This window comes from Leptonychotes weddellii, chromosome 2 (assembly GCF_054177405.1).
Source record: "Leptonychotes weddellii isolate Sample4059 chromosome 2, ASM5417740v2, whole genome shotgun sequence".
Lineage (NCBI taxonomy): Eukaryota > Metazoa > Chordata > Mammalia > Carnivora > Phocidae > Leptonychotes > Leptonychotes weddellii.
Window position 1 is genome coordinate 161553761 of NC_138370.1, and position 25408 is coordinate 161579168.

Consider the following 25408-nt stretch of genomic DNA (forward strand, 5'->3'; position numbering starts at 1 on the left):
GTTTTTAGTTTATGGAGTGTGGTGGTTTTAAGTGTGAAGCTGCAAATTGGAGAAACTGAGGTAGGGCCAAACTGCCTTACAAAGTAGAAAGAATTTAGAGCTCTAGAAAAACAAGGCGCTGAGGAGGAACCTGGAGCATGCCGAAGGAGACTGGGAAGAAAAGTTTGGAACTGGAGGGTGGTGTAAAGAAGAGGTTTTTTGGATAGAGATATCATGCATTTGAAATGCGATGCAGTATATGGTGGTTGTGATCTCCATCTCCTCGAACAATCTTTAGTAACATTTCTTGCATGGTAGGGATTGCACGATGTGACAAAGACTGATTGTACCTCAACAGAATCACCAAAGGGAGAAAAGCAGTTATCAAGGGGAACCCTGTAACTTTGCTTCAAGTTAAATACAATGACTGCACAGAAGATTGAAAAGAATTATAAAGATGGTTCAAGGACAGAAAGAAGCATTAAGCTGATATCATTAGTGAAGGACCCAGGTGATCCATGGAAAGGAGTGTGGAGGGAACTGTACTCTCTGTAGGCTGAACTGACTTGGGGAGCCTTAGGGAGAGAAATATTTGTATCAGATTTGAACTGCACAGATGGAAAGGGGAGAAGATATTGATGGGGCAGAAGCAAGAAGGCAGGAAATCAAAGCGATGTTTGAGCAACACTGTACTTGGCAATGGGCAGTGAAATCAGTAAGGAACTACAAGACAGAGCATGTACTTTTCCTCCTTCATCTTTTAATTGCTAAAATGCTTTTCTCTCTCCTTAATCTTTTCTGGGTCTTAGTTTCCTTAATGTTAAAGTCATATTTATAATCCCCAAATCACATTACTGCCTGACTCCAAGGACTAAAATATAGGTTGAAAAATAAAATTGTCAGTATTCAACCATTTTTGACATCCAAAAATGGCAATTACATGTGCATTCAACCAGAATTTAAAAACTTCATAGGCAGTGAAGCTCAAATGGAAGTAGTCTATGATTTTTCTAAAAGCAGACAGCGTAGCTTAGTGAGGATGTTCAAAACCTTGGCTCTGACATTGGACAAACCCAAGTTCAAATTCTGGATCTACCATCTAGCAATAGCAAGGTGGCCTTTAGTCATTTTAATGAACTTTTGTAAGGCTCAGGATCCTAATGAACCAAATGAAGATAATAACAGTACCTGTATCTCATTGAGTCACTCTGAGGGTAGAGATACGATATGAAAAAGGCTTCCTTCAGTGCCAGCATATAGAAGTATTCAATAAATATGCGATATTTAATTACTTATTCTGCATTAACTTTATCTACTGAGGTCATTGTATCTTGTTGCTCATCTTTTCAACTTTTGATTATCTTCACCTGTCCCCTTTCACTGACCCTAATGTTGTTCTCTCTTTGGCATGCTCATATATGAAGGTATATATTTTCTTTGTGGCAAAAATCCCTCGAATTCCCCCCAAAAACTGAACATACACTGTTTGGGGTGTGGATATGGGATTTACTAAATCGAGGTAGAAAAATCTCCTCTTTGATACTCTCTCAACAACAGCTCCTTCTACATTACTACACATTCTGGAGGTTAAGCACTCCCCAGTTAGCATTTTCTATATGTTATCTTTTTGATTCTCTGGCCATTTCATTGTTGAGGAAAAAGCTATATGTTGACACTAGCTCTGTAGTGGACCCTGGGTTCAAAGCATGTCTGTCTGATGAGAGATGATGTCTCTTTCCTGAAGCCTGAATTTTAAAGATAATAGTCAACATCTGTTATGTTAAATAGGTTTCATTTCACTTGCCAAGTATCGTTGATTGGTTATTGGCTGCCAGGAGCATTGTGTTGAGGAGGATTCCAAGGCCAAGTCTGTACTCAGTGAAGAGGTCACGATCAATTAATGATGTCTGCCAGAGGTGCAGCAAGGGGGTGGACAGGGTGGAAACATTCAGGTTGTTGTTTCGTTGATCCTTGGTCTACAGGCTTAATCCACATGGTTCAGGCCAAGGAAATGGATCAAGCTGTTGCCCAGGACTTTCTGGTGTCTTCTTTTTCTTTACTCTCACAAATTTTTGTGAAATTTTCCAAACATTTAAGCACAAGTGTAAAGAGTCAACAAAATCCTGAGACCTCCAGAATATTCCCTCTGTCCCATCTGCGGAGTCTTTGGGAAACAGGAGGGATGAGACAGGAAGTTTGCTTTATTAGGTATTGCCAGCTGGTCTGACTTTGTGATTGTCCTAAACTAGCTCATTTTGGCTGATAAAAAAAACAAAAAAAAAACACTTCTTTTTTACAGGTGTAAAAACTAATTTGATTTCAAAATAGCTGTTAGTAAAGCAAGATGAGAGGAGAGAATACTCTTTTGGCAGAAGGCATTTAAATCTATTGCATATGGAGATTTTCAGAGTGCTAGACTTTTTTTTCTGAAATGGAAATGGCAAAGCAATGTCAGCTCAACTAGATGATGGTTTTAGCCAGCAGACACGAAGAAATTTGGTTAGGGACCAAAGTGGCTGACCCCAAAATTTCATGTATGTGTATATGTATGTGTACATGTAGATTGTTTTCAAAGTTATTACTGTAAAGGTAATAAAAAGCAATATAAGTATTTTATAACTCATTAGAGAAACAAGAAGAACCAAATAATCAGCAGTTTCATCACCCTAACACACAAGGTCTTAGTGATGTTGTCTTCCATTGGTATTGTATTTTCCTCATGGTTTTGATGATAGAAGATGGGTGATTGGGTGCCGTTTATTTTTCGCTTTGTTTTACCTTGGTTTAAATTGGCAATCGTTCACACTGTACTTTGGTGGACTTGTGCTTAAGAACCCACTCATTAACCAATCATTTTGTAATTTCTTTTAGGTGGACTTTTATATTATTATCCTTTTTGGACTTCCCATTTAAAAATTCATTTTGCTGGACAGAATAATGACAGACAGCATACGTTTACTGTGCCCTTTTGGTATATATGTCTTTTGTATGTGACTTATCTTGGGGGAAATAAACCAAAGCAAAATATGAGCAGTAGTTGGTAATTTTAAAAGGAAAACCCTAGCATGAGAGAACTAGAAAGTGAATTTGACAGGTCATATAATCCATTCCTGAGCCCAAGGAACCCAAGAAAGGGAGACCCCACAAATTCTCTTTACAGCCCATTCCAATGTTTGGCAACTCTTACTGTTAGGGATTTCTTCCATATTTCAACTATATCCTTCATTTTCTTTTTTTGATATCATTCTTCTCGACCCAACATCCGGAAAGATCACTCCTTTGTTTCTGAGTTCCTTTTTGGGAAATAAACTATCCAAATTTCTCGTAAGCCAAGGATAACAAAGCACTTTCCTCTCTCACATCAGCTTGGGGAGGGGGGGTTGGTGATGGCTGCCTGGAGAGACAGGTTTCCCCTCCCCCCCACCCTGATCCCCACTCCTGCCCCAGTACTGTGGGAAAGTGCATGGGCACCAATTAGTATCTTCCATGAGCAAGAGTTGGGGAATTAAGCACATGTCATAAGAATGCTCTGAAGCTTTTCTGTGGGGCCAGTTTTTTCCCCAGGAATTGGGGGTGATAAAGGACATACCGAACAAGGAGTAAAGGCAGAGGCACCTGCAGTCAGGGCAGCCTGGGGTGATGGTCCCCAGAGTACTGAGCAGGGTGGGAGAGGTTCCTCCCTGGGAACATTCACACTTCAGCGGCTGGCTCCTCTGGACCTCCAGGGAGTCCTGGGGAAGTTGAGAGCCCAAGGAGGGCCCGAGAGGAGCTTTTATAACAAAATATTCTCACTAGCAGAGCAGGAACAGTTCATACTTAGTATCAGCCCGTCCTGTGATCTCTTGACACCCACTCCACGTTCTTGAGGCATAAAATCTAGGAGTGGGATAAGTCACAGGCCTCTCTGCCCAGTCCTTCTTTTTGGGTAAGTTTTTAAGCAACTTAGAAACTCATCTTCTCATTGTTTCTCCTTAAGAAATATTTCAATTGACCTGTGACCTAAGAAAAATCCCACTGTCAAAGAAACTCTGAAACGAGTCACAGTTAGAGGAGTAGATTCTGTAAAATGTTATAACCTATTAAAAAACGAACAAACCAACCCTGCTGAAGTCATTGGGTGGCTTGTGGAACACACGCGCGTGCGCGTGCACACACACACACACACACACACACACACCAGAGGAGTCATCATTGATTTATCAGAGTCATTCAATTAAACAAACAAACCCAAAAGAGAGCTCCTCAAAGAAAATCATTTTATGGCACATCATGAAAAACCAAACCAAACCAAACTTGTCTCTGACTTTTTTTTTTTTAAATAAAAGGGCTGTTTAAAAAGATGACTGTGGAGTGTGTAGCACTTCTCCCCGATTTGCTGTGCATAGTGCATAAGTGTGAGTGATGCAGAGGTACTTGTTTATTATAGAACACATTTCAATGCAGTAATCATAAATATTGCTAAGGTTGTGCTCTGTTGAAATATGACCTACATACTCTTGATTGTTTGTGTTACGTGATTTGTCTGACACCCATTACATTCCGGGTAATAGCAGCCATTTTTTGCTCTGCACAGCAGGCTCTTTTGACAAAAGAAAATAGGCAGTAATAAAAAAGCTATAGTCTGAATTACATTCTGCACAGTGCTGCACTGCTGAGAGTTTGTGCAAGTGTGTTAACAATGCTCTGAACTGCCTCTTGTCAGCCTTCAGCCTGTAATGGCCATCTGTCCTCACATAAATCTGTCAAAACCTGCTAAGTTCAAGAGAGAGCATGGAATATACCTTGTACTGTCAACACCAAAATGTACACATTCCCCAGAAAATCAACACGCAGGAAATAATCCGGAGGTTATGGGAGGCATTAGCACTGTTGATTTAAGCTTGTGGGGTGAAATTGAGAGTCTGGCCATTAGAGGGAAGATGAGCAAAGGTAGCGGCATTAAGGAATTGAGTATTGACTGTCCTCCGAACGCCGGGGACTGAGTTCTGGCTGGGGGACATGGGAGAGATCCAATTAGCTCAGGTGCAGCAAGGGGTCCCTGTCCCATCAGTGGCTCTTAAAAGTTTGACACTACATTAAAAAAAAAAAAAAAGTTCTTCTTACACTTTTGTTTTGCTTTTGCTTTCTTTGTTTTGCTTTGGGTCTCCACTCTATCTGGAAATAGATTTTCAATTACGTGCTGGTGGTTCCATCCTTGAGATTTCTCGGTCTTGCTTGGAGGTATTCTCTGGATAAAGACATTTCAGTAAACAGTAAAAAGTTTAGGGAATTATCTGAATTGTTTTTCCCTAACCCATGTACTCACTAATCTTAAAATAACTTCAATCCATTAGGCAAGTATTATTATTTTTTTTAACAAAGTGTGCCAACAGAAATTTACAGCCCTGCTATTTTCACTCATAGGGTATATTTGGTTATCTCAGTGTTTCTGTAAATTTTAAGCACATGCGCAAGAACATGTACTTAACTTCAAGTTTTGAAGATTTGCCCATTTTTTAAAAGGGACCACGAAGTCCCTGATGTATCCGCATCTGGTGTATGATCCAGCACATAATAGGTGTTCAGTGAAATGTCTGTTCCCATTGCTACAGGCTGCCTAAGATGTGAAGAAGGTAAAAGGCTGGGCTTTTAACTAAAAAAAAAAAAAAAAAAAAAAAAAAAACCCAAAAAACACGACAATCAGGGTGTCGCCACTCCCAATAGCAACTTGAGAATCAGTTATTTAAGCGATAATGAGCTTACGTACTAGGACAAGGGTTTCAGATGTTCAAGACTAAAAAGAATTTCTATATTTAAAATCCCTAGATAGCTGAGCTATTTTTAGAACTAGTCTCTCTTTAATAGTGGCCTAATTTGGAGTTTCTGAAGTTTAGGATTTCTTTTTGTACGTCTAGAATGTCAGTCAAAATACATGTAACTGAGAACAAGGCAATGTGCGGCACGAGCATGGCAGGACAGATGCTCTCCATATGTGGTCCACGAGCCACCTCATTAAAAATGTTTGACCAGCTTCCCAAGTTATTCTTGGGCCACTGAAATGTAAGGAGAATCTAGAAAAAAAAATTTTTTTAAAGATTTTATTTATTTATTTGACAAAGAGAGAGAGAGCGCGCTCACAAGCAGGGGGAGCGAGAGAGGGAGAGGAAAAAGCAGGCTCCCTGCTGAGCAGGGAGCCCAATGTGGGGCTCGATCCCGGGACCCCTGGGATCATGACCTGAGCCGAAGGCAGATGCTTAACTGACTGAGCCACCCAGGCGTCCCTAGGGGAAAAAAAAAAATAAATGAGTAAGAATTTTTGCAAAAATAAGCCCAGGCAACATTTCCACTAAGAGCATATAATCTATTTGGAGAGACAAGATAAAACATACATTCAAAAAGAGATGAGCAAGAATATATAGCATTATCCGATAAGTATCAAATGAATGATCCTGGCAGTAAATTATTAGGAAAGTAAAAACTACCCTAGTTTGGAAACCATGAAAAGATTTATGGAATTGGATTTTAGGATGTCGAATGTCCTTTTCCCCCAATCAAGGGCTATGTCATTTGGAATATTTGACTGTTATTTGCTCTGCAAAGAGAGATTATTCATCATTTCTTTGAGCATCTTAACCTCCTATGAGAAATATCTAAGAATCTGTCATTTCTTTGGGGGTGGGATTATTAGTATCTTTAAATTTGTTGTAATGGCAATTGAAGGTAGCATGCGGTAGAAATCAGTGTTATGACGGGGCAGTGCAAAAGGTAAAGGAGACGAGGGAAAAAAGAGAGAGAGAAAGGAGAAAGATTGATTATATAGGAATTTCTTAATGGAAGAAAAGACATACTTGTCCACGGAAGAGGGGACAAAAGGAGACCCTGCCTCAGTGACACAGATGTTTCCTTCAATAATACGTCACCTCCCGGTTCTCTTCCAGCGAAGAGTGCCTGACTGCTAATCGAGGGAGCTTTGCTGGGACCCTGATGTGTCCCTTCACTTTGTGTTTATATTTCCCTGTCTTTCTGAACTTTTCTGGGATGGATTTCCAGAGTCAAATTACTTTGCATTTTGTAGCTTTTCTCTCCTCATTAAGGAGCATTAGCTATGCATAATAAAAATTGCCAAATATTAGTTGTAAACTATTTTATTATAGAGGAAATATTAATATTAATTTCTCTCATCTCTTTATTGTAAAGTAAGAGAAAGAGGCAGTATCTTCCTGTTCATACCAAAATTTCAAGTGGCTTTCTGTGACCTACTTGGTTATGTGTGTGTGTATATACTTTTAAGTATATATATATACTTTTTTTTTTTTCCTTACTCCAGCAAGGTTAGATTTCTCTGCCATTTCCTTGAAATGTGCAGTTGCCTTAAGTCTAACCCCAGGCTTGTTAGCAGACTTGAAGTTCTTTTCTGCTGAATAGCCTTCACCCATCCTCCTAAATAGAAAGTGTGTTGTAAACTCAAATATTCCCTTGTAAGCATAAAGTCATTTGAACTCCAGCCTGCCCTTCTTCAAAGTTCCTTGGACTCTGGAGCCACTTCCCAATTATCCTCCCTCGGTGTAAAGAGATGCGTAGAACTTTCTCCGGGGTAAAACATAGAGGAGGCAAACTGTAATTCACAGACTCTCCCATGACGGCATCTGATGGAATTTTTCTGCTCTTCCCTAGAAAAGGACGAAAGGCACCCACTGACGGGGTTTCTCTCATCTCCCTTTTTTCCCCACGTTTTTAATGAGTTGGTTGTTGATGTGTGGATCTGTTGCAATCCCTCAGCCTCATCCCCTGCCCCGATGTTGTGCTCTAAATAAAATGGTCCACTGGTACTGCAATATTTAGTGTTCCTGTTCATTTAGGTTTCTGTTGCAGAACCATATTTTAGACAGAATGTATTAGTTATGCTTACAAGAAAGTATTATACCTACATTAGCCATGGTTTACCAAGTTAATGAACTGTGGAGACAATCACTGCCATCAACTTGCAGAGTTGTCTCGTTCCCTGCCTTGGTCTGTTGTGTTTTTCTGACCTTATCTTTGAAGTTGTCTCTGTCACTCTGACCCTGCCCCACATTTGCTATCATCCCATCTTTTTTTTTTTCTTTTTCTTTGTCCTTTCTTTCTTTTTTTTTTTTTTAAGTTGCCTAGTTCTTGGGCTCCAAGGGTAGATATCCTTGATCGGAGAACAACTTCTGAGCCACTCGTATGCTCCGCAGCCTTCTTTGCAGACAAATGCTACCAAAGCTACTCTGTGATTCCCCTGGGCCATGCTGTTAATTCTCCGTAAAGCAGACAGACGATGCCCTTGGAAATGTGAGCTTTGGTAATGCCTGGTGCCACGGAGGCCGGTAGGAGGCGTGAGCGTTTTCTGGGAAGCGAGATCTGTTATCATGGGCGTATAAAGCCAAAGCATCACGGATTTCCCTGCTGCCCGGAGGTAGTGAGATCCATCTTTTCTTGGGGACAGAGGCAGAGGGGGCGAAAGGCACTTTTTCAGGTCTTGTCATGAATTTCGTTTCCTTCTTTCTCACCCTTGTCTGAAATCCTGGAGAAGTTAGGGAACCATATCCTGGCATTTAACAGCATTATCTCCGTCTCTCTCCCCACCCCCACCCCCTCCGTGTTGTTGTTGTTTGTTTGTTTGTTTGTTTTTTCCCTTTTTGACCTCAGGCCTAACTCCACCCACAACTCCTCCTCATAAAGCCAACCAAGATAATCCTTTCAGGACTTCTCCAAAGCTGAAGTCCTCTTGCAAGACTGTGGTACCTCCGCCGTCGAAGAAGCCCCGGAGCAGTGAGCCTTCTGGCGCCCCAGGCAGTAACTCCGCCAAGAAAGGGCCCGAGCAGTCGGAGTTGTACGCACAACTCAGCAAGACCTCCGTGCTCACCAGTGGCCACGAGGAAAGGAAGACCAAGCGGCCCAGTCTGCGGCTGTTTGGTGACCATGACTATTGTCAGTCGATTAATTCCAAAACGGAAATACTCATTAATATATCACAGGAGCTCCAAGACTCTAGACCACTAGAATATAAAGATGCCTCCTCTGACTGGCAGGGGCAGATTTGTTCTTCCACAGATTCAGACCAGTGCTACCTGAGAGAGACTTCGGAGGCGGGCAAGCAGGTCTCTCCTTGCAGCACCAGGAAACAGCTCCAAGACCAGGAAATCCGAGCTGAGCTGAACAAGCACTTCGGTCATCCCAGTCAAGCTGTTTTTGACGACGAAGCAGACAAGACCAGTGAACTGAGGGACAGTGATTTTAGTAATGAACAATTCTCCAAACTACCTATGTTTATAAATTCAGGACTAGCCATGGATGGCCTCTTTGATGACAGCGAAGATGAAAGTGATAAACTGAACTACCCTTGGGATGGCACGCACACCTATTCATTGTTCGATGTGTCGCCTTCTTGCTCTTCTTTTAACTCTCCATGTAGAGATTCTGTGTCACCACCCAAATCCTTATTTGCTCAAAGACCCCAAAGGATGCGCTCTCGTTCAAGGTCCTTTTCTCGACACAGGTCGTGCTCCCGATCACCATATTCCAGGTCAAGATCAAGGTCCCCAGGCAGCAGATCGTCTTCAAGGTAAACCTTGTCAACGCCCACCCGAAGCGTAAGGTCCAAAAAAGCAAGCCTTCAAAAGCCACAGACAGCCCCAGCCCCTCTCACCAGGCCGTTCCCAGCGCCTCTGGAACTAGCCAGGTTGTCACACCGACATGCCTCCTCATCTTCTCTTAAATCTGTCAGCCTTGAGCACAAGTGCCTTGAGCCAGTCGGATCACAGAGAGCAATTTGTAAGAAACTTGCTCATCTAACTTTTTCCATTACCTGGAGAGCTGCCCTGTGCCAGGATAGTTGAGATCCGTGCAAGATAAAGCTGACAGTGTACCAGACTGGCGCTCGGCGTTAACATCAATGAGAGAGGCTGGGAGAGAACACATCACTCCCAGACCTCTAAGCTGACTAGGTGATCACAAACTGTCACCGGGAAATCTCACCAGTAGCTAGGAAGAAAAAAAGCCACTTTACGTCCCACGGTGTTTCCAAGGCATGCTCAGTTGGGCCGATAAAGCGGGGTTAGGTGGCAGTTGCAAATGCCCTTTTTGTTTTTCCTCTCGCTCGCAGATCTTGCTACTATTATGAGTCGAGCCACTGCAGACACCGCGCGCACCGAAATTCTCCTCTGTGTGCGAGATCACGTTCCAGGTCACCCTACAGCCGTCGGCCCAGGTAAGGAGGCGGGTGGTTTTCCTTGCGCTCCTCCTCTCCCCACTCCTCTAGATGACGAGTTAGCTCACACCCCGCCCCCTCCCCAGTTCGTGATTCATTGTGCTTGCCTAAACGGAGGCGGTTGACTTAATGATGAAGTTATGTTTCTCAGGTATGACAGCTACGAGGAATATCAGCATGAAAGGCTGAAGAGGGAAGAATACCGCAAAGAGTATGAGAAGCGGGAGTCTGAGAGGGCCAAACAAAGGGAGAGGCAGAGGCAGAAGGCAATTGTAAGCAGCTTGGAGCTCACTTTTGCTTTAAAGGAGGGTTTCTTTCTTTCTTTCTCTCTTTCTTTCTTTCTTTCTTTCTTTCTTTCTTTCTTTCTTTCCTTTCTTTCTTCTTTCTTTCTTTCTTTCTTTCTTTCTTTCTTTCTTTCTTTCTTCTTTCTTTCTTTCTTTTTCTTTCTTTCTTTCTCTCTTCTTCTGTCTTTCTTCTAGATTAGAAAATAAACTAAAGCTAAGGCTTTGTTAGAATATGCAATATTCCATACCCTATTGACTTGAAAACACCAGTGGGTCCCCAATGCCTCTTGGCACAGATTATGGGGAAACAAAATGTTAAATGACTGTATGTTCTTATTCATACTTCATAAATCTCATTCATCTGGAAGCTCATTTGCTGTTTTCCACTTTCGTTTTCCAAAATGGAGGGAGCAGGGATTTTTTTTGGTCAAACACTAGTTCCATCGGGTCAGACGATGAGGTTTTTTGTTGGAGTGGGAGATAAGGAGGTATCAGTGTTCGGTTTCGGTTTTTGTCTTTTGGGCAGACGTTAGAATTGGATTGTCCATGAAGGGACTGGGCTCAAGTTAGATTTGAAGGAGGCAGGAAAGGAAGAGGGGCTAAAGAGTCATCATTTCAGACTCGTGCTGGGTCAGCGTCTCACTGGGTAGTTGACACATCCACATTTCTCATGAACTGCTTTGCAATAACCCCTTCCATATTTCGGGACTACTTATTGCAGGGTACCACGTTTCCTTGACATACAGACATTACTGGTTCTTCGGTCTAAAGATCCAGATTATGTTGAACTTGTTTGTTCTCTGTGGGTCAGTAGTTTCTCAGCACCTGCTCACAAGCAGGTAGACTTTACCCCACCTCCCTCCTATTACTTATCAACCTAGAACTCCGATGGCAGAAACCCATCGCTCCACTTGTCAGTCTTGCTCATGGCAGACATTCCTAATCAATTGTGGAACTCTTCCCACGGAGCCCACAGGGAAGCTTTGGGTCTCTCCCAACTCAGTGCTTCAGGGAGCCCTGAGTAATCAGTCAGAAGTGGCACCGCTTTTGTTCACTTCAGCTGCCTATGTGTGCTAGCTCCTAAGAATTTCATTTCAACTAGATCAGCTTTTCACCTACCTTGCATAGAAAGTAACCAACATTTAGGGAAATGACTTTTAACTGCAAAGGGTAGATTTATGTAGTGCCTCTAAGAAAACCTACTACCATCCACAAAATCTTCAAAAACTTACATAAGAGAACTGACCGATGGAGTCAAAATCAAGCAGTGGCCAGCAGTTATCAACTAGAGGGAAAAAGTGAACTGAGAGGCTTGCTCATCACAGGTAGTCAAGGAAAAAGAAGGGAGAAGTAATTGAATACTTAGGCTAAAAGTCAAGGGTGTCTGCTGTCCTTTAAAGTTGAATCTACCTTAGACTGAATCAAAAGTCTTGTGCAAATTACAACACTTTTCCTCATTTTTCTCAACTTTCAAATGAGCTGTGATATTAAGAGCTGCCAGAGTGTCATTAGTTAACACTTAAGAAGACTAATGAAAATTAAAAATTCAATTTTTCTAATTTTGCTCTATTTAATTAATAGCCTGTTCAATAATTATAATAACTCACATTTATATAATGCCATATAGTTTACAAAGCCTTTTAATATGGCACATTACAGTTAATCTTTACAAAAGAGAATCATGTTGAGCAAGCATGTAGGAAAATAGTTATTTCAGTGTTTGCACATTCATATTTTATAAAATCCTTCATGTTTCTTCCCAAAAGTAGCACATTGAAGAGAGTGATTAATAGTCTCATCGTGTGTTTGCTCATTTGGGCAAAATACACCACTATACCCAAAGGTGTGGATAAATGTAGCTATTGGCATGTGCTTCTTTTCTTTCTTCCAAAGATAATTTAGTGCCAGATACTTAACGAAAGCACATAAAGGGAGGGAGGGGTCTTTTCATTAGTTGACTCTTTCCAAAACATCAAATAGTGTGATTGGTCAACATTCCATAGTTGATGCCTGCATCAAAAGCAACCTTGAGGTCACCAGCCCCAGACTAAAAGCAGATACCTCCTGCCTTTCCTTTGTGTCACAAATGTTGACCAGTTCTTTGGTTAATTCTTTGAGTAAGCCAGTCTTTATCAGTTCTCTCTGAAAGAGGGCTTATACAGTACAGTTGTCAGGCTGGCTTACATTAAGTCATTATAAATTAAGCATTTGTCAGAATTTCTGCTTTGATTTTTGTTTTGGTTTTGTTTTGGAAAAAGATTAAAACAACAACAACAACAACAACAACAGCAGCAGCACCCCCAAAACTAGGACATAGAGATTATTTACTTTACCAACACAGTGAACTATAGTTAATAAGAGCTTAATATAAAGATTTAGGACTTACTCTTAAACCAATCCCCTCTTGGACAATTATATGCTATTTCTGCTTAACATAAGTGAAAACTCATGAGCCTTTATGTGACAAACATTTGCTAGGTGCTTGGGATGTAAAATTAGGTAAGACCTGGTCCAGGCATCCAGAGAGCTTCGAGTCTACTGGCAGATAAAGATATGCAAACAAGCCATAGGGTATGTTAAGTGCTATTGCAGAAGGTAATCTCAGGTACTCTGGTGGCACATGGGGGGACACCTAGATCTGAGAGTGGAGGGCATCCGTAGAGAGGGTGAAATTGATCTGAAATTGAAAGAGAAGGAGGGCAAAGGTTTTCTACAGCTGTGCTGTGCAATATGGTAGCCGCTGGGGACACAGCAAATGCAGCTAGTTCTGAATTAAGATGCACTAATAAATGCGATTGGATTTTGCAGACTTAGTTCAAAAGAGAAGTGTAAAATGCCTCATTAATACTTTTTATATCAATGACCAGTTGAAACGATAATATTTTGGATGTACTGAGCTAAAGAAAATACATTATTAAGTTTTCTGTTTCTTTTTACTTTTTAAATGTGCCTCCTAGAAAATTTAAAATTGTATATGCTGCATTATATTTTTACTGGGCATTGCTATTCTAGGCAGAAGCTAGAGCTCACACTAAGTCCCTGGACAAGAGCAAGGTATATTGGGAAACTGCTAGTCATTTAACCAGAATACTGGGGCACAGGAGCAACAGGAAGTGAGTCTGGAAGGCAATGAGTCTGGAAGGGAATGAATCTGGAAGGGAATGAGCAACAGGAAATGAGTCTTAGGGATCTGGCTTCCATGGCCGTATGGAAGCCAGATCCCTAAAGTGTCCTACAAGTCATGATAAAGATTTTGAAGTCTATCTTGGAAGCATAGTGGAATCACTAATGAGTTTACCCACGGGAAGATTTTCTGATCGATTTCCTCCTCAAGATGATCTGCTTTCTTCTGCCACGGTGCGTTTGCAAAATGTATTTTTATGGAGTTGGGCACAGAGATACATGCAATGGGTTTTGACTCATTTGACTGGATTAGCTTGCGATGTCATTCACGAAACAGCTAAAGGAAATAGGATGGTCCACCCAAGCTGGTTGGGTAGGTGATTCCCATTCATATTTTTGAGACACCCTTAAAGTACTGAACAAGTAGCAAATTATGTTCAGAATATCTAGGGTACGGTGCTGGTTATCTATTAACTCAGATCCGTCATATAACAAAGTAGAGGCTCAAAAAGGAAATGAAAAACAATATTAAAATCATCTAATAATTGATATTTTACAAAATTACAGTAGTCTTTGCCACCTTCACCTTGTGGTCTATATTGCTTTCATTTTGAGTTCCATAAGAAGATGGCTTAGGAGGTCTATATACTTTTCATTGCTTATGCATCTAAAAATCTTTATCCAGACCAGCCTGAGTGCAGCAAATCGGAGAATTAAGAGAAGACTAATAATTAGTAGCTACTGACACAGAATCTTACATTGTGGTTGACCATTGCCATTGTTTTGGTTGCTCCTTTCCTCCATTTTCCACCAAAACCCTTTCTCAAGAACCACTTCACCCTCTGCCTTCCTCAGCCTCCTAGGCTTGCAGTCATTCAGGTTAATCGGAACTCTGCAAGCCAGGGTTTGGTACTTTATGTCTAAACTGTTGCTGCTCTCATTTCTTTTTTTTTAAAAGATTTTATTTATTTGACAGAGAGAGACACAGCAAGAGAGGGAACACAAGCAGGGGTAGTGGGAGAGGGAGAAGCAGGCTTCCTGCGGAGCAGGGAGCTTGATGCAGGGCTTGATCCCAGGACCCTGAGATCATGACCTGAGCTGAAGGCAGACGCTTAACGACTGAGCCACCCAGGCGCTGCTCTCATTTCTTGGGGGAGTTCTAAGTCCAACTCCATTTGCAGTTGGTACAATTTCCTGCCAGAAAACGTGATAATGGGGGGCGCCTGGGTGGCTCAGATGGTTAAGCGTCTGCCTTCAGCTCAGGTCGTGATCCCAGGGTCCTGGGATCGAGTCCCGCATCGGGCTCTCTGCTCCTTGGGAGCCTGCTTCTCCCTCTGCCTCTCTCTCTCTCTCTCTGTCTCTCATGAATAAATAAATTAAAAAAAAAAAAAAAGAAAACGTGATAATGGGATGTTAATTTAAAGGGCAAATCTACACATTAGGATATGGCTCAGTGCTTGAAACCCAAACCAGATGTGCCTGGGCAATGACAATGCCACTTCATTTCTCTCTTCCCTTCATCAGCTGGCAGCCCAGGACCTGGGAACAGTGCTTCATCTCGGATAATTATCAGCTTCTTCCAAATGAAAAAAAAAACAAAATTGTGTAATTTTTCATAGTTATTATTTTTGGAGAAAATAGTTTTCTATCCAAACCTCTTTCAAGAGATATTTCCTGTGGGTTAGAATATATGTTCTATAATGAATTGAAGCTCACTGTATAGAAATGATCAGTTGTTTTTTTTTCCTCCAGTGAAGTTGGGAAAAGCAAACATTTTATTTACCAATAACAGAACACATAATATTAATTACAAATTGAAATAGTGTTTTTTTTTATTCTTTCTCTCATCCCTTTTCTCTTCTACCTCCTTCATTTAGACAGAACATATTTTTTTTTTTGAAGAATAATGTACTTAATAAATTCTTGCTTCCGGGTGCCTGGGTGGCTCAGTTGGTTAAGCGACTGCCTTCGGCTCAGGTCATGATCCTGGAGTCCCGGGATCGAGTCCCGCATCAGTCTCCCTGCTCGGCAGCGAGTCTGCTTCTCCCTCTGACCCTCCCCCTTCTCATGTGCTCTCTCTCATTCTCTCTCTCTCAAATAAATAAATAAAAATCTTTAAATAAAAAAAAAAATTCTTGCTTCCTTCCATCTACTCCTACTTCATTCTTCCCATTCATCTTCTAGAGGTTACCATTTAAAAAAAATTTTTTTTAATTGAAAGTTATCCCACATTCTCTCAGTCTGTAGTTTCTGTGTTTTCTGTCTTTTGACAGACAGTGTGTTTCCTTGCAGTTATCTCTAAGTGGGGTACCCTGGATTTATTCACACTGACCCAGCCTTAGACTCTAAGGAAGAGTATTCTTGGGTCGTACTTGGAGGCAAGTAACTTTGGAAAACTGAGTGCTGCCGCTTTGTTTCTCCACTAAGAGTGCTAGTAGTAGGCACTTACTGAATGCCTACTGAATTAGATAGTGTAATCAATACTAAGAGAAAGAGAGGGAAAAAAAAACCCCACATTTTTTGACATTTTTGTGAAGGTTTTGCCCTTTCCTTCTGTCCATACATGCCTTTTCACAACCATCCGCCCCTCTCACTTTATCTTTCAGATGGAGGATCTCGCTATACCATTCAGCCTCAAATGGCACAGATTTTATCCATTCATCTCACATACAGTATTTGGAATTTCTTTGGAATTTCTGAGGAAGTCACGTTGGTAGCTAATCTGGAAATGAATATACATCTTTCACGGCTAAAGGTGACATGCAGTTTCCTTAGCATAGGAGAAAGAATTTTTACATTATCCTGACTTGGAAATGTAGAATAAAAGTTCTGAGAACCAAAATCTAAATTACATCAGGTTGTTCCTTGTTGTCACCTAGCATTGTGAGCCTTTTAGGGAGATCATCCATACAGAAGCATCAAGCACACTACTTGGCATATATTAGAATTCAGTAAATGTTAATCTCCCTACTAAATTCCCTTTCTCTTAGTTACAGCCCTTTTACCAAGACTAGCTTATTAGTTGATGAGAAACAACCATTGTATGTTTTTCCCAGGTAACTGGGAGGCTCTGTTCTCTTTTTGATAAGGATTTTGATAATGCAAAGTCAGTTAATTTCAGTTCGTTTTTTTCTTTATTTATCCCCCTGTATTTTGATGTAATGATGATTTACTATACCTGTTAATGCACTATAAATCTTCAAGTTTGTTATCCACCCCATCAGCAAACTAGCTTTTGTGAAAATTGAAGCTAAAAGATATTTGATGAATGTTCCATCCTCCTCAATAGTGAAAACTGGTCTGAAAATCATTTTTCAAGGAGCTTTTTCCAAAGGTTTAGAGTTCCTCCAAGCCTTTAAGAAGTTGAAAATGTTATTAAGCATTTTGATTTCTTTTCCTTTCATCTCCTGTTTAGAAATTAATGTCTTGAAAAATTGGCTGCAAATGTTAAGGTTTTTTAAAGATATGGAATCTATTCATCTGTCTAATAAAACTGCAACATGTTAAAAATAATCGGTTCCTTGCTAGACATTTTGGCCAATCTTTGAAAGATTTTTGTCTTTGCTTTTAGACCCTCAGATGCCTTTTAGTTTCATTTTTAGCACTAGGAAAACCAAGCACTCTAATCATTTTCTAAAATGAGAATTTCAGCATGTATTCAATCTCTGGTCTTTGTAAGGAAGCAAGACGTGGTTCCATTCCTGTGTTTCATAAAAGGAGATGATAGACAAATAGGTAGTTTATGTGATTGTGCACCAGCCTTTGGGGTTTCTGTTTTTCCCATCTAGATTGTGTCTTCTTTTTACTGCAGAATGTATCAGTATCCGAAAAGGTCCTCTGGTTTATCTTCTTTGTAGGATCATTGTTGCATACAGTTTTGTATAAAGAAGCAATTCAGAGACTGTCCCAATATGTCTGCATATGGACGTGCATATGGTCGATTTTAGCTTTAACTTCAAATTTCCTTGAATACGTAGGCTGTGTGTATTCCCATAATGGTAGTTGAGCAATTTCTTTGTGATGGTTCAATTTCTTTCTCTCTCTTCTGCATTTCCCTCTCCTTTTTCTTTATACAGTAGTAACCTTCCTAAAAAGGCCCATTAAAAAAAAAAACAAAACTAAAAAACCATAACACCCATGCAAGCAGGCGCCAGAAAGTTTAGATAACAGTCCCATCCCATTTGGCTGTTTGGCTGGAGCTGGCTGCGTAAATAGAATGGAATGTGGTGTTATGACTCCCTTACAACACTGTATAACACTGCCCCAGGATGAGCCTCGCCATCCATTTATATTTATTGATCTCCAGGATGTGCTGGGTGCTCTGGAACAACACAATTGCAGCCTTTGATTGAGATGACATACAATCTACATGGAAGTGAATCAGGCAGTCAACTCTGTTGGCCCTACTTCACCTGGTCAATTTTTTAGGCCTGATGGCTGGTGTCAGAGGAATTGTGTTTTACTGAGTGTTTCAGTGGAAGCCCACCTCTGATTTTCAGAAGTGATCTGTAAGAGTGAGAGCACTGCAAACATGTAGTTACTCCATTCTTCTTCCACTTAAACCTGTAAAAACAAATCATGGAAATCTTTGTCAATTCACTCAGCTGAGCTACCTGGGCAGGGTTTTCCCTGTGATTAAGCAGCAAACCTGGCTTTCACTCTTCATTCTCTTAGAGAGTCTCAGAGAGTAAGGATTACATGTAGGCATAAGGGTAAGTGTTAAAAATGTTTAATTGATTGCTGATTGATTGATTTTTCAACAAATATTCATTGACACTCTGGTATGTTTCAAGTACCCTAAAAATACAGTAGTCAAGAGGACAGATGTGGTTTCTGCTTTCATGAAACTTTCATTGTAGAGGGAGATGGATATTAAATGATGAATTAGCTATTAACTATTTAATTACAACTGGGCAGAGAACTATAAAGGAGAAATAGTGTACTGTAAGAACAACTAATAGGAAGCCGGACCGCATCTCAAGTCTCAGAAGGAAATGATTGTTGAATTCAATGTAATTTTAGACAGTACGTGTATGTTGGTGAAGAGGAAGGAGAGGCAATGTGGGGAGGATCTTACAAGTAGCAAGGGGACAGCTGGTGCAAAGGCCTTGGAAAAGGAAAGGAGCACAGTATATATGAGGGACTAATAGAAGCTCAACGTGACTGGAAAACAAAGGGAAGAATGGGAAGTGGGAGCTGAAGCCCATGATGGAGGCAGGTCCAGACCACGCAGGGCCTGGTGGGTCCTGTTAATGATTTAGGTCTTCCCTTGAAAGTTTTGAGGCCACTGATATGTTTTAGACAGTAACTGACATGATCAGATTCCTGTTCCCTTAGCAAAGATTATTCTGATTGAATTGAAGGAATAGACTAGAGAAGGGTAAATATAGACAGAGGATCCAAGTTAAGAGGCTGTTATGCTAGTCCAGAAAGAGATGCTGGCAGTTTGGGTTAGGGGAGATGTAATAAGAGAGACAGAGCAGAGAGAGAGATATGTAGGAGGTAAAAATCAACAGGGTTTAATGAGTGATTGGATGTGTAGAGGGGACTGAGAGAGAAGAAACAAGGAAGGCACTCAGGTTTTTGTTCTGAATACCTGGCTAGGTGTCATTAACTTGACTAACACAGAACATTGGAGAAAGACCCACAGGGGAGACGGGGGTACTGGAGAGCTGGGTTTTGGGAATGTTGTTCTAGTTTGAAGTGCTCAGAGGACATCCAGCCTGAGATGTCAAGTAGACAGTTGGCGATTTGAGTCTGAGGCTCAGAGGAACTTCTCTGATGAAAACAGAAATATGAGTGTTGCATACGGTAAAAGAAGATGAAGCATGGATGATCAGATCACACAGGAGAGTATATATTATAGATCTGTGGATTGCTTAGTTATATTTCACAAGTGCTTACTGAATTCTCTTTGCCAGGCCCTTTGCTAAATATTGGGCATATGAAAAGGAAAGGTGTTCGGGAAATAACGTAGGGCATCTCCTTGCCATAAGCCCAAATTACTCTTCCCATCATCCAAGGCAGGATACTCTCAGTACATCCAGGGAAAACTCTTGGGCAAGCTGAATCTATGCCTTAGTCCTGTGTTTTCTAGTCTCTGCTCCCATCTAACTGAAACCTCGGCAACCCTAAGTTCACTTCATTCTTGTTTGTTCTTAGTAGGCGTAGAGATGAGTTGGTAAGCATGTTCTTTATATTAACTCCATGCGTTCTTGAAAAACCTTCCCTCAGTTTTGAGAGACATCATCACCTTTGGCCTTGTCTTCTTAGAACAACTGATAGAGGATTGCTTCTTATACTAAGAAGGGTTTTTTACTATTTTGTGAAAAAGGAGTCCATCCTTAGGCTATAAGATATGATTTCCATATTTTGTAGGTTATAAATTGCTGATAACTTTCAGATTATGATGATATTGACTCCATTTGTGAAAATTAGGCCACACCCTTCTAGTCTGTTCCTAAAATAAGATTTACTGGCAAAGTGAAATTTATAGCCTCTTTTATAGCTCTTATTCTTCAGAGACCCATGGCTTAAAATAGCCTACATTTTAAGACTGTATTTTTCAAATTATTGTCTTTGGACCACCTGCATCGGAATCACTAGGGTGTGCTTATTAAAAATGAAGACCATTGAATTGTCTTTTCCAATTTTTTTTAATACTGCTGGGATAAACCCCAATAATTTGCATTTTTAATAACCACTCCAGGTAATTTTAGTTTATACTAGAGTTTAGAATCGTTGTTTTGAGGAATGTCAAAATTTGTACATCTCATTAAGAGAATCCTGAGTAAAATGAGAAATTAAACAGTTTTGCGAGACGGGTCAGTTTCTTACCAATTGTGAAGATTAAGAATCAAGTCACAAGGGTTACAGCATTTAATAGGGATCATTTAGCTGTCCAGTGATAAACAGATCGCATTACCCGTATTTCTTTTGGAGTATGTCGAAGCTCAGGAGAGAGAAGCACAGAGCTGGGGAGCAAAAGCAGAAGAGAGTGAGCAGCAGAGTAGGGCATGTGGAAGGAAGAGTGAATGCAGATTACAGAGAAATGGACGCTAAAACGTGGGTCACTTGTCATCTTTTCATTCAGTTTTAGTGGGTATTTTGCTTTAACCAGCATGCTCGGTGGTTCTCGGTATGCATGACTGTACATTTAGGAGTGTTTCTAGAGGGGCAACTTCCTTCCTATCTCCAGAACTGGCAAAAGTCTCTCCTTACTCCCACCCCCTCCCCAGGAAGAACGCCGTGTGATTTATGTTGGTAAAATCAGACCCGACACGACACGGACGGAACTGAGGGACCGTTTTGAAGTTTTTGGTGAAATTGAGGAGTGCACAGTAAATCTGCGGGATGATGGGTAAGAATCTTCAAGATTATTTCTTGTTTAGAAGCTGACATATGTAAAAAATCATGGCCATAAGATTACTAGGATGGGAATGCTTTGACAGATGACATGTTGAGTTCAGAACCTTATTTATTTTCTTTTATCCCTATTTATTAATCTTTCTAGTTGAGATTTCCTGTCCCAGAAATAAGTATTTAGCTGCTTGACAGGACAATCACACTGATAAATGGATGCAGTGGTTCAGACGTTGGCACCAGCGAAGTCTTCCAAAGTAGGAAGGGTTACAGGCGTATATGTTAATGCTTCCTCACCAGCTTTGAACCTCTCTTCTCTGTCCATTGCAGAGACAGCTATGGTTTCATTACCTACCGTTATACCTGTGATGCTTTTGCTGCTCTTGAAAATGGATACACTTTGCGCAGGTCGAATGAAACTGACTTCGAGCTGTACTTTTGTGGACGCAAGCAATTTTTCAAGTCTAACTATGCAGACCTAGGTATGGATTTTATTGTACGTGGGATGAGGAATCCATAATGGAGGGCTCAAAATGGAAGCAGATGTAAGCCATAGGCATATTGAGTTGGACCATTGCTTTATTTTGCTAGAGGGAATGTTTGAATACAGATTTTATCTTATTTTTAATTTTTTTTAAGGTACAAGACAGTTTCAGAAGCAAAGGGCTCAGGTTTTGGCAGCAAAGAGCAGAAGTGAATTCTTTATATTGTCTTCCCAAATGCTGAAAGTCTGCACTGTTTGTGTGTGTGTGTGTGTGCTGGCGTGTGTTTATGTTGCACGTGCATATGTGTGTGCATGTCTTTGCCTAGATTTGCAATGTGCTATTGCATTCTGTGCCTGCCCTGAATCCTTCTGTATAAACTTTAGCATTATCATCGTGGTCTTATGGAACAGAATATGCACCAGAATATTCTGGCTCTTTTTTTCCTTATTATTCTACAAACTCTTAAAACTGTTAAGACATATTCTACAAATTACACCTTGAGAGGAGAAAATATAATTTCATATGCTAAATCACACTATACTTTCTTTAAAACAAAAGGAGAAAAAAAACACCTTTTTTTTTTTTTTTTGAGGGTTTCCATATGCTAGGCGCGTGCCAAGGGCTCTGCAAGCATTTTCTTATTTAATTACGAGAACAATCCTGGGAGGTGGTTATTATTATTATTATTATCATCCTCCTTTTATAGATAAGGAAACTGAAGCATTTGTAAGCCTTCTTTTTTCCTGTTATAAAAGTTATACAGACTCAAGGGGTAAAATTTGGAAAATATAAAAAGTATTAGGAAAAATAATAATGTCACCTGTCAGCCCACCACCTAGAGATCCGCTGTGTGATTTACAGTCCAGTGTTTTGTCTCAGGATGTTTAATCTCTTATAGTTGAGGTCACATAATTTAGATCTATCAATTTTTAAATTCAGCTCTTCTCAATTTATATTATTTATGTAAGTTCATTTTCTACCATGTTCACAGGATTAAAAATAATTTATCGATTTATTTTAAAATGGTTGCACAGTATTGTGTTAGGTGAGTACTATTACATTTAATCATTCCATTATAGCTAAACATTTATTCAATTTTCAATTTTTTTTTGGCATTATAGATAATGCCAAAATGGACATCTTAATTTTCTTCCCAATTTTAATTTGGTCCCTTTGTATGCCATTCCCTATTTAATGTACGTATTGTAAGCCTTTAAATCCTTTGGTGAAGGAATGAAGGAAGGGAAAATGGCCAATGTCTTGTGCATATGATGTAATTGATTTGAGTCAATTCGTAATAATCATCATAAAATTAACATATAAATCTATTCCTCAGCATTACTATATCTCTGTGTGCACTTGTTTTGGCTTGGTATAAAGAAAGAAATGAATACCAAATACAGGGATTTTTTTTTTTTTTTCTCCCCTCCACCAAAGTGATGCCTTCCTAAAGTAATTGATATAGGTGGTGTGCATTGTTCAGGGGGAATATGCTATAATTCACTTCACAAACTAAATAGATAGTATGAAACAGGGGAGAAGCAGCTGACTGTCAAGAGAGACAGAGGCCCAGGGATGAAAATATAAAAGGTGACAAGTCATTTGTTCAAATGTTGGCTGATAAAAACAGTCAAGACGGATTGAAGTCTTAAGTTGATTTGACTTATTTTCTTCAGTGATGAAGGCCAGGGTGTTTGCAGTCTTTCAAAACATCTCAAGTTTAAAATAAGCTACCGAGAGGGGCCTTTAAATCACAATTCATCGCTGGTAGAGGGAGGATTGGATGGTATTTCCAAACTGAACCAGAGCCTCCCTGAAATAGGTCTAAGAAGAATGCTTCCCCTCTTGTTATCTTCCTGCCTCGTCAGCAGCATAGAAACTTTGCCGTTGCTAAGCTGGCTCTGTATTTTCTGAAAAGTATGTTTGATGTGTGTTGTAGGGGCATGGGTTTTTCCAATTCCCTCAAGCCCTACAGTTTCACGAAGGGAAGTTGAGCTGAGTGTAGGCATGGCGTAGTGGAAAGAGCCCTGGCTTTGGAATCTTGTAGACCTGGTTTTGAAACCTGACTTAGCTTCTGACCTTGAGCAAACAATGAAGCTCCCTCTGCCTCCAGTTCTTCATTTGTAAACTACCTCATAATGTTGTTGCAAAGATTCAGTAAATGTTTGTGATGTGGTTGGCACAGTATCTGGCATAAAGTAGGTGCTCAATAAACCGTAGCTATGATTATAATTAAAGATGATGACAATGAGCAGTTAGAAATGTCAAGTTATTTTGAAATGAAAGCATCAACATCAGGGGCCGGCTCTGGAACCGAACAACATGCATTCATATGGGTCCTGTGTTTGTCCCTGAAGAGTTCAAGTTAAATGCTTTGGGGCATGACCAGTGAATTTGGTGACCATTAGATTGTACTGGACACTTAGAGGGGTTGGGAGCTCACATGTGTGTCTGTTGAGAGTTAGTGAAAATGATGTGATATTGATTAATCTTACCAAGAGTAAAGAGACCTATCATTTTTTTTCCTGTTTTGCTCCCCAAATTAAGTTAGCTCACACATCCTATTCCTCTATTATCAGGGCCACCTAGTGATTACTACAACACTATTAGTACAGAATGTGATAATTCCAAGTTAGTATTACGAGCCAGTTTTATAAGTGAGACTCCGGGTTAAAGGGACAATCAAGGTTACCTAGGTAAAGCCAGTATGTAAGCCTAGTTTCCATGAATCTGTAATCTGTGAGTCTGTCTGTTTACTGTCCTATAAACAGATGGATCTTTCTCAAAGACCTCAATGAGAAATCTTAAAGACGAAAGATACAAATTAAATCAGGACTCTAGGACCAGAAGAGAAGGATGGGCCAGTATTACGAATATGATCATGGATTCATCAGGAATTAGTTATGGTATAGAACTTATACTTAAATATACAAGAAAAATGAAATAAATAACATCCATCACAAATTCTTTATTAACTCAAAAACTGTATTACATTATCAGCATCTCGAATATATACATAACTTTGTATATACCCTTGGCATTCTTTGGTAAATCATCCCAAGATCCCAACACAAAGATGTTCAACCATGGTGTTTTAAAATGCTGGTTTTCAAGAGTAATACATTCATTCAACAAATTCTAATCTTAGTACCTGCTTTGTGCCAACAGTTTTCCAGGTGGTAAGAATACAGTTGTATTCTGATATGTTTCTATTTATATGGTATCATTATTTATAGCAATTTATTTAAAAAAATAATTAGAGTGGCTTTTGGCTTTTTCCTGTCAAAATTCTATTCTATCTTACTTGTGTTGCAGTATCCTTATTGGCGGGAAAGGGGTGGCATAGATGTTGTTTTCTCAGGAATTGCATGTAACCATGTATTCATACAACAGAAAAGATGTTGTGGATGCCTATTTTGTGACATGGCCCGCCTGTGTAATGATTACAGACATGTAAATACCAGCTATCATATTTCATAGCGAAGAAACTCTTGAGAACCATTGTGTCCAAATATATATTTTTTTGCTAATAAAAATATGGAAACATTGAAATTCTGGGTTTGATGTAGGGTAACCCAAAGTTAAGACATTTTAAATATTCTCAAAATGTCCTTCAAGGAAAGATCTGTATGTGTGTTCTTTTTTTCTTTTTCTTTTTTTTTTAAAGATTTTATGTATTTATTTGAGAGAGAGAGAGAGAGAGCATGAGCAGGGTGAGGGACAGAGGGAGAAGCAGGACTCCCTGCTGAGCAGGGAGCCTGATGCGGGGCTCAATCTGGGATCCAGGACTCCGGAATCATGACTTGAGCCCAAGGCAGACACTTAACTGACTGAGCCACCCAGGCATCTCTGTATGTGTGTTCTTGACGTTTCTGTGCTTTCATGCCACACAGACTCTGGTCATTGGAAGGCTCTTCTAACTTTATTTATAATGCAAGTGGAATTCTGATTTCAGGTTAATCTCA

At 40.1% G+C, this 25408-nt stretch overlaps 1 protein-coding gene across 5 annotated transcripts in view; it reads left to right on the top strand.

Moving 5' to 3' along the window:
- Positions 1-25408, top strand: part of PPARGC1A (PPARG coactivator 1 alpha) — a 627947-nt gene that overhangs the window by 596895 nt on the left and 5644 nt on the right. For all 5 annotated transcript variants that reach the window (XM_081812542.1, XM_081812545.1, XM_081812544.1 and 2 more), the window contains 5 exons: positions 8629-9544; positions 10085-10189; positions 10341-10461; positions 20835-20956; positions 21289-21440. In XM_081812542.1, coding sequence (XP_081668668.1) covers positions 8629-9544; positions 10085-10189; positions 10341-10461; positions 20835-20956; positions 21289-21440 — 1416 coding nt within the window. The remainder of the gene's footprint in view (positions 1-8628; positions 9545-10084; positions 10190-10340; positions 10462-20834; positions 20957-21288; positions 21441-25408) is intronic.